This window comes from Calonectris borealis, chromosome 29 (assembly GCF_964195595.1).
Source record: "Calonectris borealis chromosome 29, bCalBor7.hap1.2, whole genome shotgun sequence".
Classification (NCBI taxonomy): Eukaryota; Metazoa; Chordata; class Aves; order Procellariiformes; family Procellariidae; genus Calonectris; species Calonectris borealis.
Window position 1 is genome coordinate 4680214 of NC_134340.1, and position 12341 is coordinate 4692554.

Genomic DNA, 12341 nt, shown 5'->3' on the forward strand with positions numbered 1-12341 from the left:
CCTCAGGGAGCGGGCATGGGGATGCTGCGGCCATGTGGGGACCGTGGCACCCACCAAGCCCATGCTGGTGCTGGTGGCACTGCTGAAATACAGTGTGGAGCCTGGCTGGTGCTCCAGGCCATGGCTCACTGCACGAGGACATGGTGGCATGGCAGCAGCAGGGGCAGCACGCCCCAGGCCATGCGCAGCACAGTGGAGGGGACATACGGTGTGGTTGGAGGGGGCTGGGACAGTTGGAGGGGAGGAAGAGAGGGGCCGAAACCTGCTGGGATCTGAGGGCAGGAGCTGGGACAGGGATGCTCGGCAGTGGATGGAGGAGCTGGGACAGGGATGCTCGGCAGCGGATGGAGGAGTTGGGACAGGGATGCTCGGCAGTGGATGAAGGAGTTGGGACAGGGATACCTGGCAGTGGGATGGAGGAGTTGGGACAGGGATGCTCGGCAGCGGATGGAGGAGTTGGGACAGGGATGCTCGGCAGTGGGATGGAGGAGGTGGGACAGGGATGCTCGGCAGTGGATGGAAGATTTGGGGACAGGGATGCTCGGCAGTGGATGGAGGAGTTGGGACAGGGATGCTTGGCAGTGGGATGGAGGAGTTGGGACAGGGATGCTCTGCAGTGGGTGGAGGAGTTGGGACAGGGATGCTCGGCAGTGGGATGGAGGAGTTGGGACAGGGATGCTTGGCAGTGGGTGGAGGAGCTGGGACAGGGATGCTCAGCAGTGGGTGGAGGAGCTGGGACACGGATGCTTAGCAGTGGAAGGAGGAGTTGGGACAGTGATGCTCGGCAGTGGATGGAAGATTTGGGGACAGGGATGCTCGGCAGTGGGATGGAGGAGCTGGGACGGGGATGCTTGGCAGTGGGTGGAAGATTTGGGGACAGGGATGCTCGGCAGTGGGTGGAGGAGCTGGGACGGGGATGCTTGGCAGTGGGTGGAAGATTTGGGGACAGGGATGCTCGGCAGTGGGTGGAGGAGCTGGGACGGGGTGCTCTGCAGCAGGTGTCGGGGCCACGCTGGGGGTGCTCAGCCCATGGGAAGCCCCAGCCACGGGCACTCTCCTTGCCCATGTCCCTCGGAGGGGCTGAGCTGGCTGAGCCCCACACTGGGCTACTCTGGTGCTGTGGGCCAGGGTCAGGCCCCATGTCCGGCTCACCCGTGCAATGCCCCGCGGCACAGCTTGGCACATGCTGGTGCTTTCCAGACCACGACTGCCCCAGCCGGCTCGGCAGCACCGCCCAGCCAGTCCCAAACACTCCCCGGGGCCAAGAGCTGCTCCATTTACTGGCCCCAAGCTGAGCTCACCACTGCCAGTTAACCCTTACCGGCCCCGTGCTGGGAATTGGGGCTGAGCCTGGCACGTGCTTTGCCGCGTCTGTGATTTCAGGGCCCCTGTGCGCGGCCTGGCCCCGGGGCAGCGCCAACGCGGAGAGGGGTGCCGCCTGCCGGGGCCGTTCCCGCGTGGCGGGGGCCGTTCCCGCCGTGACAGGGCCGTGGCTCACTGCGGCTCGGGGCTCCTTGCCGGCGCGGCGCTGGCTCCCCAGCCGGTGACTCCTGCATTCCTCGGCACAGGGAGCCCCGCTCACGCAGGAAGGGTGGGGAAGCCGCTCCACCCCGGCTGGCCGCCCGCCGGTGGTCACAGCCCCCTCGGCGCGGCCGGCGCGGCGGCTTTGAAACCCTCCAGGCTGAGCCTGGCCTAGAACAAGGCTGTGACTGCCTGGCCGAGGCAGTGACCGAGAGTGACACGGCCGGCGTGTGGCCGCTGGGGACTGGGGATGGAGGTGTGGGCAGCCCAGCCTGGCGCAGAGCATTGGAGATGCCGAGGCCCCAGGGGGGTCCGCAGAGCTGAGTGGCCGCGAGGGGCTTGCTTGAGGTTGGGTGGCAGATGCCCTGCAGCACCAGCAATGCCTTTCAGCCCCTGCCCCAAAAGGGACAGTGCAGCCCTGCAGTGCCTGGCTCTGTCACGACACGGGGACACACAGCAGCTGGAGAAGAGACAGGGAAGAGATAACAAAAGGCTACAGCATTTCGTCCTCCCTATTTACCCAGCCTGGAGGAGGCTCAGGGCTCACAGCAGAGTCCTCCGAGCTGTCCCCCTGCCCTGGGCAGTCTTGCCTTTGCCGACTCTCCTTATTTTTCAGCTGCTCTGACAATTAATCAGAGCCACTCCTACGGGATCCCGGCCCTCTGAAGCTGCCAGTCCCTATCCGAATGGATTTTAAATGTTTGCATCATGCTCTGGTCTCTTTGCTTTGCCCCTGAAGACGGCCACTGCTGCAGGGCCTGGAGGTGACACCTCAGTGAGAAGGTGGCACTGCCAGGGCTGACGCAGCTGTGGGCAGCCAGGGCCAGGGCTGCGCGCGTGGAGAAGAGCCCGCCTGGCTCATGGGGACCCTACCTGAGCCACCCTGCGTGGGCTGGGAACACCCACCCTGCTCCGAGTTGCTTCAGTGGTGACACCGAGCTGTGCCAAGGGCCTGGAGACACTCCTGGCCCCTCTGAGGACTCGGGCCACCTCGGACATCTCTCTCCTAGCAGATGTGGGGAGACGGGCAATGGGTGATCACTGTCCCGGGAGTGGGATGGGTCAGACAACGAGCCTTTGGGCTACTCCAGCCCCAAGGGCAGCTCCCGGCCCACAAACCCGAAGCGAGAGAAGGATGAAAGACACCGTCTGCTCCATAAACATCTCCGTTTGTAGAAAACTCAGCCTAAGACAATGGAAAACCCTAAGTCGCTGGGGAACCGGAGCTCTGCTTCTCTTGGGGCTGAGCCTGGCCAGGGGCTGCGCTTGCTCAGCTCAGGGCCCTCCGCTCCACCTGGGCGCAGTACTTCTCCGGGATGCCGGAGGCTCTGCAGAGGAAAGAAATCATCAGGCACCCTGTGCTACACCGGAGCCGAGCTTTAGGACCATGGCCCCAGAGCGGATCCTGTTTGATGAGGATGCAAAGGAACCTGGCCCAGGGGTCAGGAGATGGTGGGAAGCCAGGAAGCACTTAGGGACATGCAGGGAACCAGGGAAGTAAGCGGCCACTGGCAGCACATCACCTGAGCTCCTGCATCTTCTGCTGCTTGAGCTGGGCGATGCGCTGGCTGCGCTGGCGGGCCTCCTCCTCCAGCTGCTGGCACTCCTCAAAGGCGGCCATCCGCTCCTGAGCCAGCTGCTGCTGACGCTCCTGCATCTGGCGCCGGACATCGTTAGCATGGGCGAGCTGCAGACCTGCTCTCCGCGCTTCCTCCGCCTTCTCCTTCTCCATCTGCTCCCGCTGGGCCCTGCGGGAGAGTTCGGGGCAGATGAAAGGCCCCGCTCCAGCCCCTGTACCCGCTGATAACCTGCCTGCGGGGCCTCGGCCAGCACCAGAGCCACCGACTGTGCTGACTTGTCGCCAGGAGCCCCCACAGCAGCTCCCCTGCCACCCTGTCACCAACCCCTTGGCCCCATTTCGCAAGGCAGGGCCCAGCCATTTTGCGAGTGAGCTCCTAGCACTGTCCCTCTCACCTGAGGATCCTCTCGAACTCGTGGCGGTCCTGCTGCACCTGCACGGCCATGCTGTGCTCCCGCTGGGCAATCTGCTCCAGGCGGCTCTGCTTCAGCATCCGCTCCATCTCGGCCTTCCTCTGCGCTGCCTCCTTCTCCTTGCGCCGCCACTCTCGCTCAGCAGCCTCTTGGCTGCGCTTGGCCCTCAGCGCGTCCTGCCGAAAGGGGACATGGTGACGCTGGAGGGGTCGTGGAGGGCTTCCCTCAGGGGGAGGTATGGAAGCGCTTGACCGTAGTTTTGCCTCTCTCCCAGAGCCACAGCCAGCACTGCTCCAGGACGTCACCTGGCTCCAGGTGCCAGTCCAGACCTGCAATGCCCCAGTAGACCCACCACATCCAGAAGAGCTTCCACTTTGCTGGGGTGGTGACCAGGAAGGTGGTGAGTGAGCCAGCATGGGAGCACATCGCGTGTCAGCAAGCCGCTCACCTGCTCTGCCTGGTGGTCCTGGGCCCTCTCTTGCATGGCCCTCAAGCGTGCTGTCTCCTTCTCCTTCTCCCGACGGATTCTCTCCTGCTCAGCTTCAAACTCGGCCTCACGCTCCTGCGTGGGACAGAGCCTCATGGCAGCTCCCTGCAGCACCTCTGCTGCCTGCTGAACCTACGCCAGTGCCGCACACACTCAGACCTATTACCATTTTCTGCCTCTGGTACTCGAGCACCCGTTCGTCTGCCATCCTCTCCTGCTCCCGCTGCTCCTCCTTGCGCCGCTGGTTCTCATCGTTGATGCGTTTAATCTCAGCCTGGATTTTCTTCTGTTGCTCCTGTCTCCGCTCCAAGTCCTGAAAACGGTGCAGAGGGTCCAAGGGTGACAGGACAAGAGCCGCAGCACAGAGTGCTCCCTCCACTCCTCCCCGCGTGCCTTCCTGAGGGCCCACCAGCACACTTGGGGTGAGGGAGGGCTCAGCGGCTCGGGTCACTTTCTGAGGATGCCTCAACTTCCCCAAGAGACCAGAGTTTTAATTCTGCCGGCTGTTGCCTCCACACACCAAGTCTGACTGGGTCACCCTTCCAACAAGGTGAAAATCTAACTCCAACCCCCCCTGCTCCCTGGTGGGTCACTGGTCGCACCTTCAGGTCCTCCATCTTCAGCTGCTCCAAGTACTCCAGCAGCTCCTGTGCCTCCTGGTCCCGTTGCTCGGCTCTCATAGCCTGCTCCTCCGCGTTCTGCTCCATCTGCTTCATAAGCTCCTGCCTCCCTCTGGAAAGAAGAGAGCGAAAGGTTTCCCTCCGGCTCCATCCCGCTCCCAGAAGCAGAAATGCTGGCATGGATGTCGGGTGGTGTGTCTGCTGCCTCGTGCTGCCCGGTCCAGTCACTGACTGGGAGGCATGCTGCAGTGTGAAGCCCGCAGCCGTAGGTTATGCCAGCTCCTGCACAAGGCCTGGGAAGAGGACGGATGCCTCCAGGGGGAAGAGGGACCTTCTGCAAACCTGATCAGCTCCTGCTTCCTCCTGTGCTCCAGTTCCTCCTGCATCTCGTCGGCCTTTTTCCTCTCCACCTCCATCATCTTGGCCAGGCGCTTCTCTTCTTCCTCCAGCTCTTTCGCAATGAGCTGCTTCTCAAGGATCTGCGTGTCGCGGATCATGTGGCACTTGGCACCAAGGATCAGCTGTGTGGACAAAAGGTCTCCCTGGTCTCGGAGCCAGACTTGGCAGCAGCAGCAGGGACAGAAACACAGACGAGGAGGGGGAAAAGGGCAGGAGAGGAAGACGCTGGGTAGCAACAAGCAGAGCAGGGTTTAGGTCTAGAGTGGCTAGGTGAAGCTCATGGGGGCTCTCAGCAGCCTGTCCAAGCAGGCAGCTCAGGCAGGTCTTAACATCTGCAGAGGGTCCTGCGGTGCCAGGCGAGGCGAGGGAGTCCCGGCCCTACCTCGCTGAACTCCTTGATCTCGTCCTCCTGCTCCATGCGCATCCTGCTTGCCCGCTGCAGCAGGTACTGGGCCCGCTCCCGCGCCTCCTCCTCCAGCTCGCTCAGCTTCCCCGTCTGCTGCTGCAGCACAGCCCTTTGCTTCGCCGCGCTCTTGCGCTTGCTCACTGCCTCCTGGGGGGACAGGCAGCGCTGCCAAAAGCCGGATGCCCTCCCAGGGCAGCCCCGAGAGGCTGAGCCTGCCCGAGGGTGCTGCAGGGCAGCCTGCCACGGAGCCGAGGGGCACGGCAGGCTCCTCCAGCCATGGCACAGGGGCTGCGTAGCCCCTTCCCGCACCCCTATTAAGATGCCCCAATCCCTTTGCAGGGTACAGAAATGCAACACAGAGGCTTCATCACAGCCTCCGAGGTCACCGTGGGCTGGGGGAGCAGCCAGTGTGGGACTCCTTCCCCACCCATGGACCGGGCAAATGCAGGGATCCTGCACAGCCCTTCCTGGGCTGGGGACCAGAGGAGACCTGAGACACACGGCCGTGCTGCCTCCCCTGCATGCTGCCCCGGCAGCAATGGGCGCACCAAAACGTGGGTGACAGGGATGAAGGTGGTGGCTCCTGCGCAGAGCTCTGGGGACAGCCCCAGCTGGCGTGTCTCTGATCCACAAGATTGGCTCTACCTGGGCGCTCCACCTCCACCCGCAGCCTGAGACCTGTCAGCAAGCAGGGAAAGAAGGGGCAGGAGGGGAAATGCCTACAAGAACGGCTTCCTTCTCCGCTTTGAGGGCTGCCAGCTTGGCCTCACGCTCCTCCTTGGTCAGGACTCGAGCTGCTTCTTTAATGCGCTGGAAATCCTCCTGGCCAATAATGAGGGATGCTGCTGGGTTCTCCACAGGGATGCTGGGCACAGAGAGAGAGCAATCTGTGGCATGGAATCTTCGACAGCTCCCTCCGTTCCCTGCCCTGCCCACCTCCCTGCCTGGCCATGGGACCTGCCTGGGCTGCCCACACCAGGGGCGGCAGGAGCAGCTCCGCGACCAGGAGTCACCGGAGAGCAATGCAGGAAGCGCCTGAGCTGTGGGGACCCAACTCTCCCGGTCAGGGGGGAGGAAGAAACAGAAAGTGCAGTGAAAGCGGCACCACGCTGTGATGGACAGGGGACAGGATGCTCAGCAGGGTGGCCAGGGGCCTCCCGGGAAAACCCCAAAACATTCAGCATGGGCCTAGTCAGCCCCAATAAAAAAATGCTGAAAGTATTTCAGTCCAACTTGACTTTCCCAGCCCTCATTTGGGAAAATTTTGACCACTGCCCTGACCCCTTTTCCAGTGGACACGCTGCTCATCCCTGCACCTAGACTGACTGTTGCTGCTGCCGTGTGCCAGATCGAAACCTCTGTTCAGTGCAGACAGATTTTGGGAAGCAGAAGCTGCTTTTTCACTCTGGTCAACGACACTCAGCCTGCTCTGGCTCCAGGTCTGCACAGCACAGCTCGGCTTGGGCTCAGCTGCCCCAAGAATCCACCCGACACAAGATGAGGAAACGCCGCGCTGCCCAAACACGGAGCACCCTCTCCCCTCCCAGCACTGGCAGGTGTCCCTCCAGCCGTCACCCCGGCTCCGCAGGACACTGCAGAGGAACGAACTCTGCCCGTGACTCACGCTGTGGTTTAGAGGAAATCACCGAAGCTCTTGGTGCCCCCATTTCCCCACTTGTAAAAATGTGGATAATAATACAGGGTTGTTTTCCAGGGGAGTTGTAAGGAGTTAATTACTCTTTGTATTACTCAGATACCATGGTGACGCGTGTGGTGTAGGAGCGTATATTAACCAAATGCATAGAGCACTTTGAAGATGTTCAGGACTAAGAATTTACTCATTATTATTGTGTGTCACCTTTCATCCACCCTTGTGAATATGAACAGATACCTGCATAATGATCGTTCAAGAGCTGCATCACAGCATCGGATTCCAGGACGCTTTAAAGAATGGCTAATGGTCACAACGGCACTAATAAATGTAATGATACAGTGGCCACTGCTTTAGTTGTCTCAGTGTTTGGGTGACCAGCCTGGGATGTCTAGGGCCTGATTTTCAGGAATTAAGCCAGCACAAACAGTTTCCATTAGCTTCAGCTGGAGCTGTGGCCATGCAACACATCTGGAAATTGGCCCTTGGCTTCGTCAGCAGGGCTAAATAAGAATGTGAATGTATAAAACCAGGTACCAGCCTCAAAAGCCTGAACCAGCCACAAAAGCCTCTGTGCATTTCACTCTCCACAGAACCCAAACCCGAACCATCCATGGGGTGGGTGTCACGTTTTATGGGGTGTAAGAGCATTACATGGAGGTTCAAAACAGGAAGCGAAGATGAACCTCACACCGAGCGACAACTACAAGGAAAATTTAGGGAGGTCAAAGAGGCTAAATTGGAGCTGGCTGGGATAATGGCCCTATTCTCATCTATATGCTGCAGGCTTTTAACGAGGTGTAGTAATTAGGGCCAGGGTTCTTACAGTTCAGCCTCGCTTATAAAACATCCCTGTAGAGAAACACACAGCTCCTGGTGCACAGGGCTGCAGGCGACGCTCCACTGCCTTTCTCACACGGGGCTTTTCGGTATTGGGGCAGCATTTGATACGTGATGGGGGGCAGGTGCCACCTTCAGGGGCTGTTCAGCCCAGAAGGAGCTTTTGTGGCTGCTGAGAAGGTTTTATGTAGCTTTTTACTGGTTCTTATGATGATTCAGTGCCTCTGTAAAACGCCCAGTGCTCAGCGCTCGCCGGCTCTGTGGCCGCCCAAGCCAGGTGTATTGGAGTGCTGCTGCCCATCCCTCCTCCCCTGAGATGTCCCGGCAAATGGCGGGACAAGCTCCATGCACCGCGACGGTGCTGTGACAGACCCACAGGGCTCCTCAGATCTGCCACTCGGACACAGACTTACACGAGGTCACGGATGAAGTCCTTGGTGATGAGACGGATGGTCTCGGGCTTTTGCCTGCCAGTGGGTGACGCTTTTGGGGCAGTCTGCACATCCCGAAGGATCACGATGGGGCTGCCAGAGCGTGACTGCTGCAGGCTCTGCAAGAAAGGACGGCGTTTCCTACGGCCTTCCTGCCACCGCCTCATGTCCAGCTCTCTGCCCCGGGCCCCTGGGCACAGAGGTGCTCTGGGCATGAGAGGACCCAGGTTGCCATGAGCTCGGGACGCTTTCTGACAAACACCCTCTCCCACCACCAAGGCCAGTGAAGTCTGGGCACGGGAAACATCTTTTGCCTCAGCAGCCCCAGCTCCGAAGGCCTGATGGGGAGAACCAAAAAGACCCCTACAGCACTGGTTTTACTATAAAAATCTGGGCATCAGTCTCTCACCCAGATCTGAAGTAAACGATGAGCTGATAGCTGCTTGCTCAGGGCAAGACCTCACAAATGCCCAAGCATCACCTCGGCTACCTTGAGCTGATGGCAGCTGCCCCTGCCCCGCTCACCCCTGTCCCGCTGAGCCCCACGGACTCAGGAAAAACCAACCCAGACCGACCCAAACTCGCTGGGGGCTGGCAGGGAGTCCTGGGGAGCAGAAAGTGGGGACAGCTCGAGGTCTGGCCTTGCAGGGCCATCAACCAGCAGACAGCACTGGGCAGAAACCAGTCCTCCCAGTACAGCCTGGACTGGTGCCGGTCCCTTTGCTTGAGCCAAGACTGCCACCTAGTGAAGTGTCCCCCGGCTGCGGGGTGACTGGGGGACCCCGTTCTGCACCCCTCGGCCAGGGTGGGTGCCGGGTGCCCCTGGAGGGGTGGGAGCAGCCGAGGAATGTCCCGAACACGCGTGGGGCCACCCCACGGGACCCTCCTGTCAGGCCGCAGGGTCTCCAATAGGCAGGAACAGGCGTCCCGTCCACCCCCGGGGTGAAGCCCTGCTGGGGCTGCTGACAATCCCACGGGAAAGAGCGTATCGGAGCTGGCCCTGCTCTGCAGAGCGAACCTCCAGCAGCCGAGCGGGACGGTCCCTGGCCAGAAGACCTGAGCCCAGCAGGGCAGGTTTGGCTTCCCAAGCCCAGGGTTGCTTCCCCAAGCCCAACCACGGCGTAGGCGTCACCCGGGTCAGTGAACTGCAAGAGCTAATCTAAGGTACACACAGATGTGTGGTTTCCCTTGTACTGCTATTTGCTAGTTCAGCTTTAAAATCCTAAGCGACTGCTGGAAGAAATCCTACAGCCGGCCGGGCACTGAGCAGTTCCCTGGGAACTTGCTGCCGGCAATATTTCCACTTTACGGATATGATGACCCCAAAGCAAGGGCTTTCCTGCAGCCCAGCATGGCAGATACCAGAGCAGCTTCCCAGCCACCGTGGGCCCCAAGTGCGAGCTGTTGAATTAAAGGGGTTGGCACTGAAACACCCATGCAAACAAAGATAATAGTGTTATTCACCGCAGCCAGCTCGTATGTTGTCCCCAAAGCCAGGAGAACTCCTTGGACTAGACCTGGATTAATCTCAGGGAACTCAATTAACACTCATATGAGCGTTACAACATTTTTATCTAACTGCCTTGAAGGCCTCTGAGATAACAGATCATAAACCTGCCCAGGGCTCCTCAGCTCGCAGGGCATCCCAGGCACATGGACCCGGCAGCCCCAGAGCCGGTCGCTTGCTGGGAGCGCTCCCAACCTCCTGCCCCACGAGGCAAACCGTCCACACAGCCTCCAGTTGGGAGCGGAGGTAATCTTCATTACACGCTTCCTTCCTCTCCTCTGAAAAGCCAAAGGGTTTTGGCAAGTCTCTTCGGACAGATTTGTTTCAAGCGATAAGACCCAGGAGAGGAAATTACAGCCGCAAACACACACCCCCGCGGAGGGACAAGCGCCTCAAACACAGCATGGTCCCCTCATGGCAGCTGCCCACCCGCTGCGGCCCGGCGGAGATACCCCCAACGTTTTATCAGCCAAGGAGACGGTGAGCGTGAGATGGGCCAAACTCCAGCGGCGTCCAGCCTGGCCCTTGTACCTCGATCTGTGTCAAAGACAACACAAAGGGTGGGGAGAGCCAACAGCTGCACCCATAAACCCAACCTGCCACGGGGAGAGCACCTGGGAGAGTTGATAAAGGAGATGGGGGAAGTAGCAGCAGGGGAAGGATGTCCAAAACATCACCTTTGCCTGGAAAATGCCATCATCCACCTCGGCATCAGTGGCTGCAGCTCTCCCCTGGGCTCTCCTGCGGGAGCCGGGGACAGCCGAGGGACGAGTGCGGAGGAAGCGAGCCTTTTCCTTACAAGACTGGAGAGGAAAGAGCTGTTGCTCTCTGTTTATCTCCTCTCTCAATGGCCAGGGCATCCGGCCAGGAGGTCAGAGACCTCCTGCAATTCTGCCGCGTCTCCAAGGGGACTGATTTCGTAGCTCCCTGATGAAAGTCTAAATGTGTTGGCAACGAGCTGCTCTGGAAGCTTCCAGCCCCTGCTCCAAGGACTCTCTATATAGCCCACATGAAATAACTGCTGTCTAACGTACAGACCCCATAATGCCAGCTCCTCTCCTTTACGGGGGTGTCTCACCTCCTGAGCCTCCTTTGCCTCGTTAATTCACTACTTGCCCTGTGAAAAGCGGAGGCTTGCGGCATCAAGGAGGACAGAGGCACACGCAGCCCCATGGCACGCTCCCAGGAGGCCGGGGTGGATTTTGCACCCTCCCAGAAGGAATTGAACGTTGGGCTCCCACAGCGGGGCAAGGAATTAAGAGCGCAGAGGTGGCCGGGCCCGGAAAGGGCTGGCGAAGTGTGCGACAGCATCCCTCACCCGGGAAGTTCAGAAAACAGGGACCGTGGAGGCAATATGGTGGAGACGAGCCTCTGGCAAATGAGCCAGTGCGAGCAGGGTGGGATGAGGCAGAAGAGGTGTGAGGGGCTGAGGCACCAGGATCTCCCTGCCCAGAGGGCTCCCGAGGACTGAGGAGCCCCGGGCAGGCCCCCAGCACCACGGTGCCCCGGGTGGGACGGGGCTGGCTCTGGCCTGGTGTGGTCCCGGCCACCCTGACCGCCCCCGTGGGCCTGCCCGGTGCAGGGGGTCGGGCAGCCGGTGATGCCCCCCGGTATCCCGGCCGCCTTACCCGGCTCTCCCCGAACAGCATCTCATCCACTGCGGTGCTCCGGGCCCTCCTCCCGTACCGGCTGCGGGGCTGGCTGGGGGCACGGCTGTGGGCTGCGGAGACGCTGGCGGGCTGCGGGGGGAGAGGGGCCGTGAACGGGCTGCTGCGGCTGGGACGGACCCCGGGGGGAGGCACCGGGGGGGAGGGCCCGGGCCCGGAGCACCGGGACAGGCCGCGCTCACCATCCCGCTCCGCTCGGCGGCCGCCGACCGTCGCCATGGCAACGCCCCTCCGCCCCCGCTCCCCTGGCAACCGCCGCGCGGGCGGGGCGTTCCCAAGAGCGCGCACGGGGGCGGGGCTGAGGCCGGCGGGCCGCGCTGGGCGGCGGGAGGGCACTCTATGGTGGCGGAAGATGGGGGGGCGAGTTCACGCGGGGGCTGGTGCACGCGGGGGCTGCGTGAGGCCGTGCGCGTGCCCGGGCACACCCCGCGCGCGCACCCGCAGGATCACACGCGTTCACACCGGTCGCGCGCACCTGTGTGCACCGACGGCTGAGGCCCACGCGTGTGCGCGCGGGTGGCCTCGCGCGGACAGGCCCCTGTTGTGCACATGGGCTGTCTCACACGCACACCTGTGCACGCGTGGGGGCTGGCGCGGGGAGCCAGGCAGGCACCGCCCCACGTTACCGATGTGCACACGCAGCACACACTCAGCCCGCCCACCTGTCCCACACCGCGTGTCCCTGCCCAGCCACGCCCCCCGGCCACCCCCCCCGTGACCACCGCCCACGGCCCCCAACCCCACGGGGGCCGGCAGGGCGTCAGCAGGGACTGCCCCGCCCCTCCAGTCAGCCCCGCCCACCAGCCCTCGCCCCTCCCCT

The 12341-nt window shown here is 61.7% G+C and overlaps 1 protein-coding gene across 1 annotated transcript; it reads right to left on the reverse strand.

Annotated features, from left to right (window-relative positions):
* Positions 1-2672: 2672 nt before the first annotated feature.
* Positions 2673-11762, reverse strand: CFAP45 (cilia and flagella associated protein 45). The gene is made up of 12 exons (XM_075176263.1): positions 11704-11762; positions 11483-11593; positions 8330-8466; positions 6149-6290; positions 5402-5572; positions 4963-5141; positions 4603-4732; positions 4167-4313; positions 3962-4075; positions 3496-3689; positions 3045-3269; positions 2673-2849 (listed from the first exon to the last, which is right to left on the reverse strand). Exons 1-12 carry the CDS (start codon positions 11704-11706, stop codon positions 2792-2794), a joined length of 1611 nt encoding a protein of 536 aa, XP_075032364.1. The 5' UTR covers positions 11707-11762; the 3' UTR covers positions 2673-2791.
* Between the last annotated feature and the right edge of the window lie 579 nt (positions 11763-12341).

Coding starts and splice junctions, on each gene's coding strand:
- CFAP45 (XM_075176263.1), bottom strand. Junction 6,291..8,329: donor GACTTCATCCGTGACCTCGT/GTAAGTCTGTGT, acceptor CTCTGTGCCCAG/CATCCCTGTGGAGAACCCAG. Junction 2,850..3,044: donor CAGAAGATGCAGGAGCTCAG/GTGATGTGCTGC, acceptor TTTCCTCTGCAG/AGCCTCCGGCATCCCGGAGA.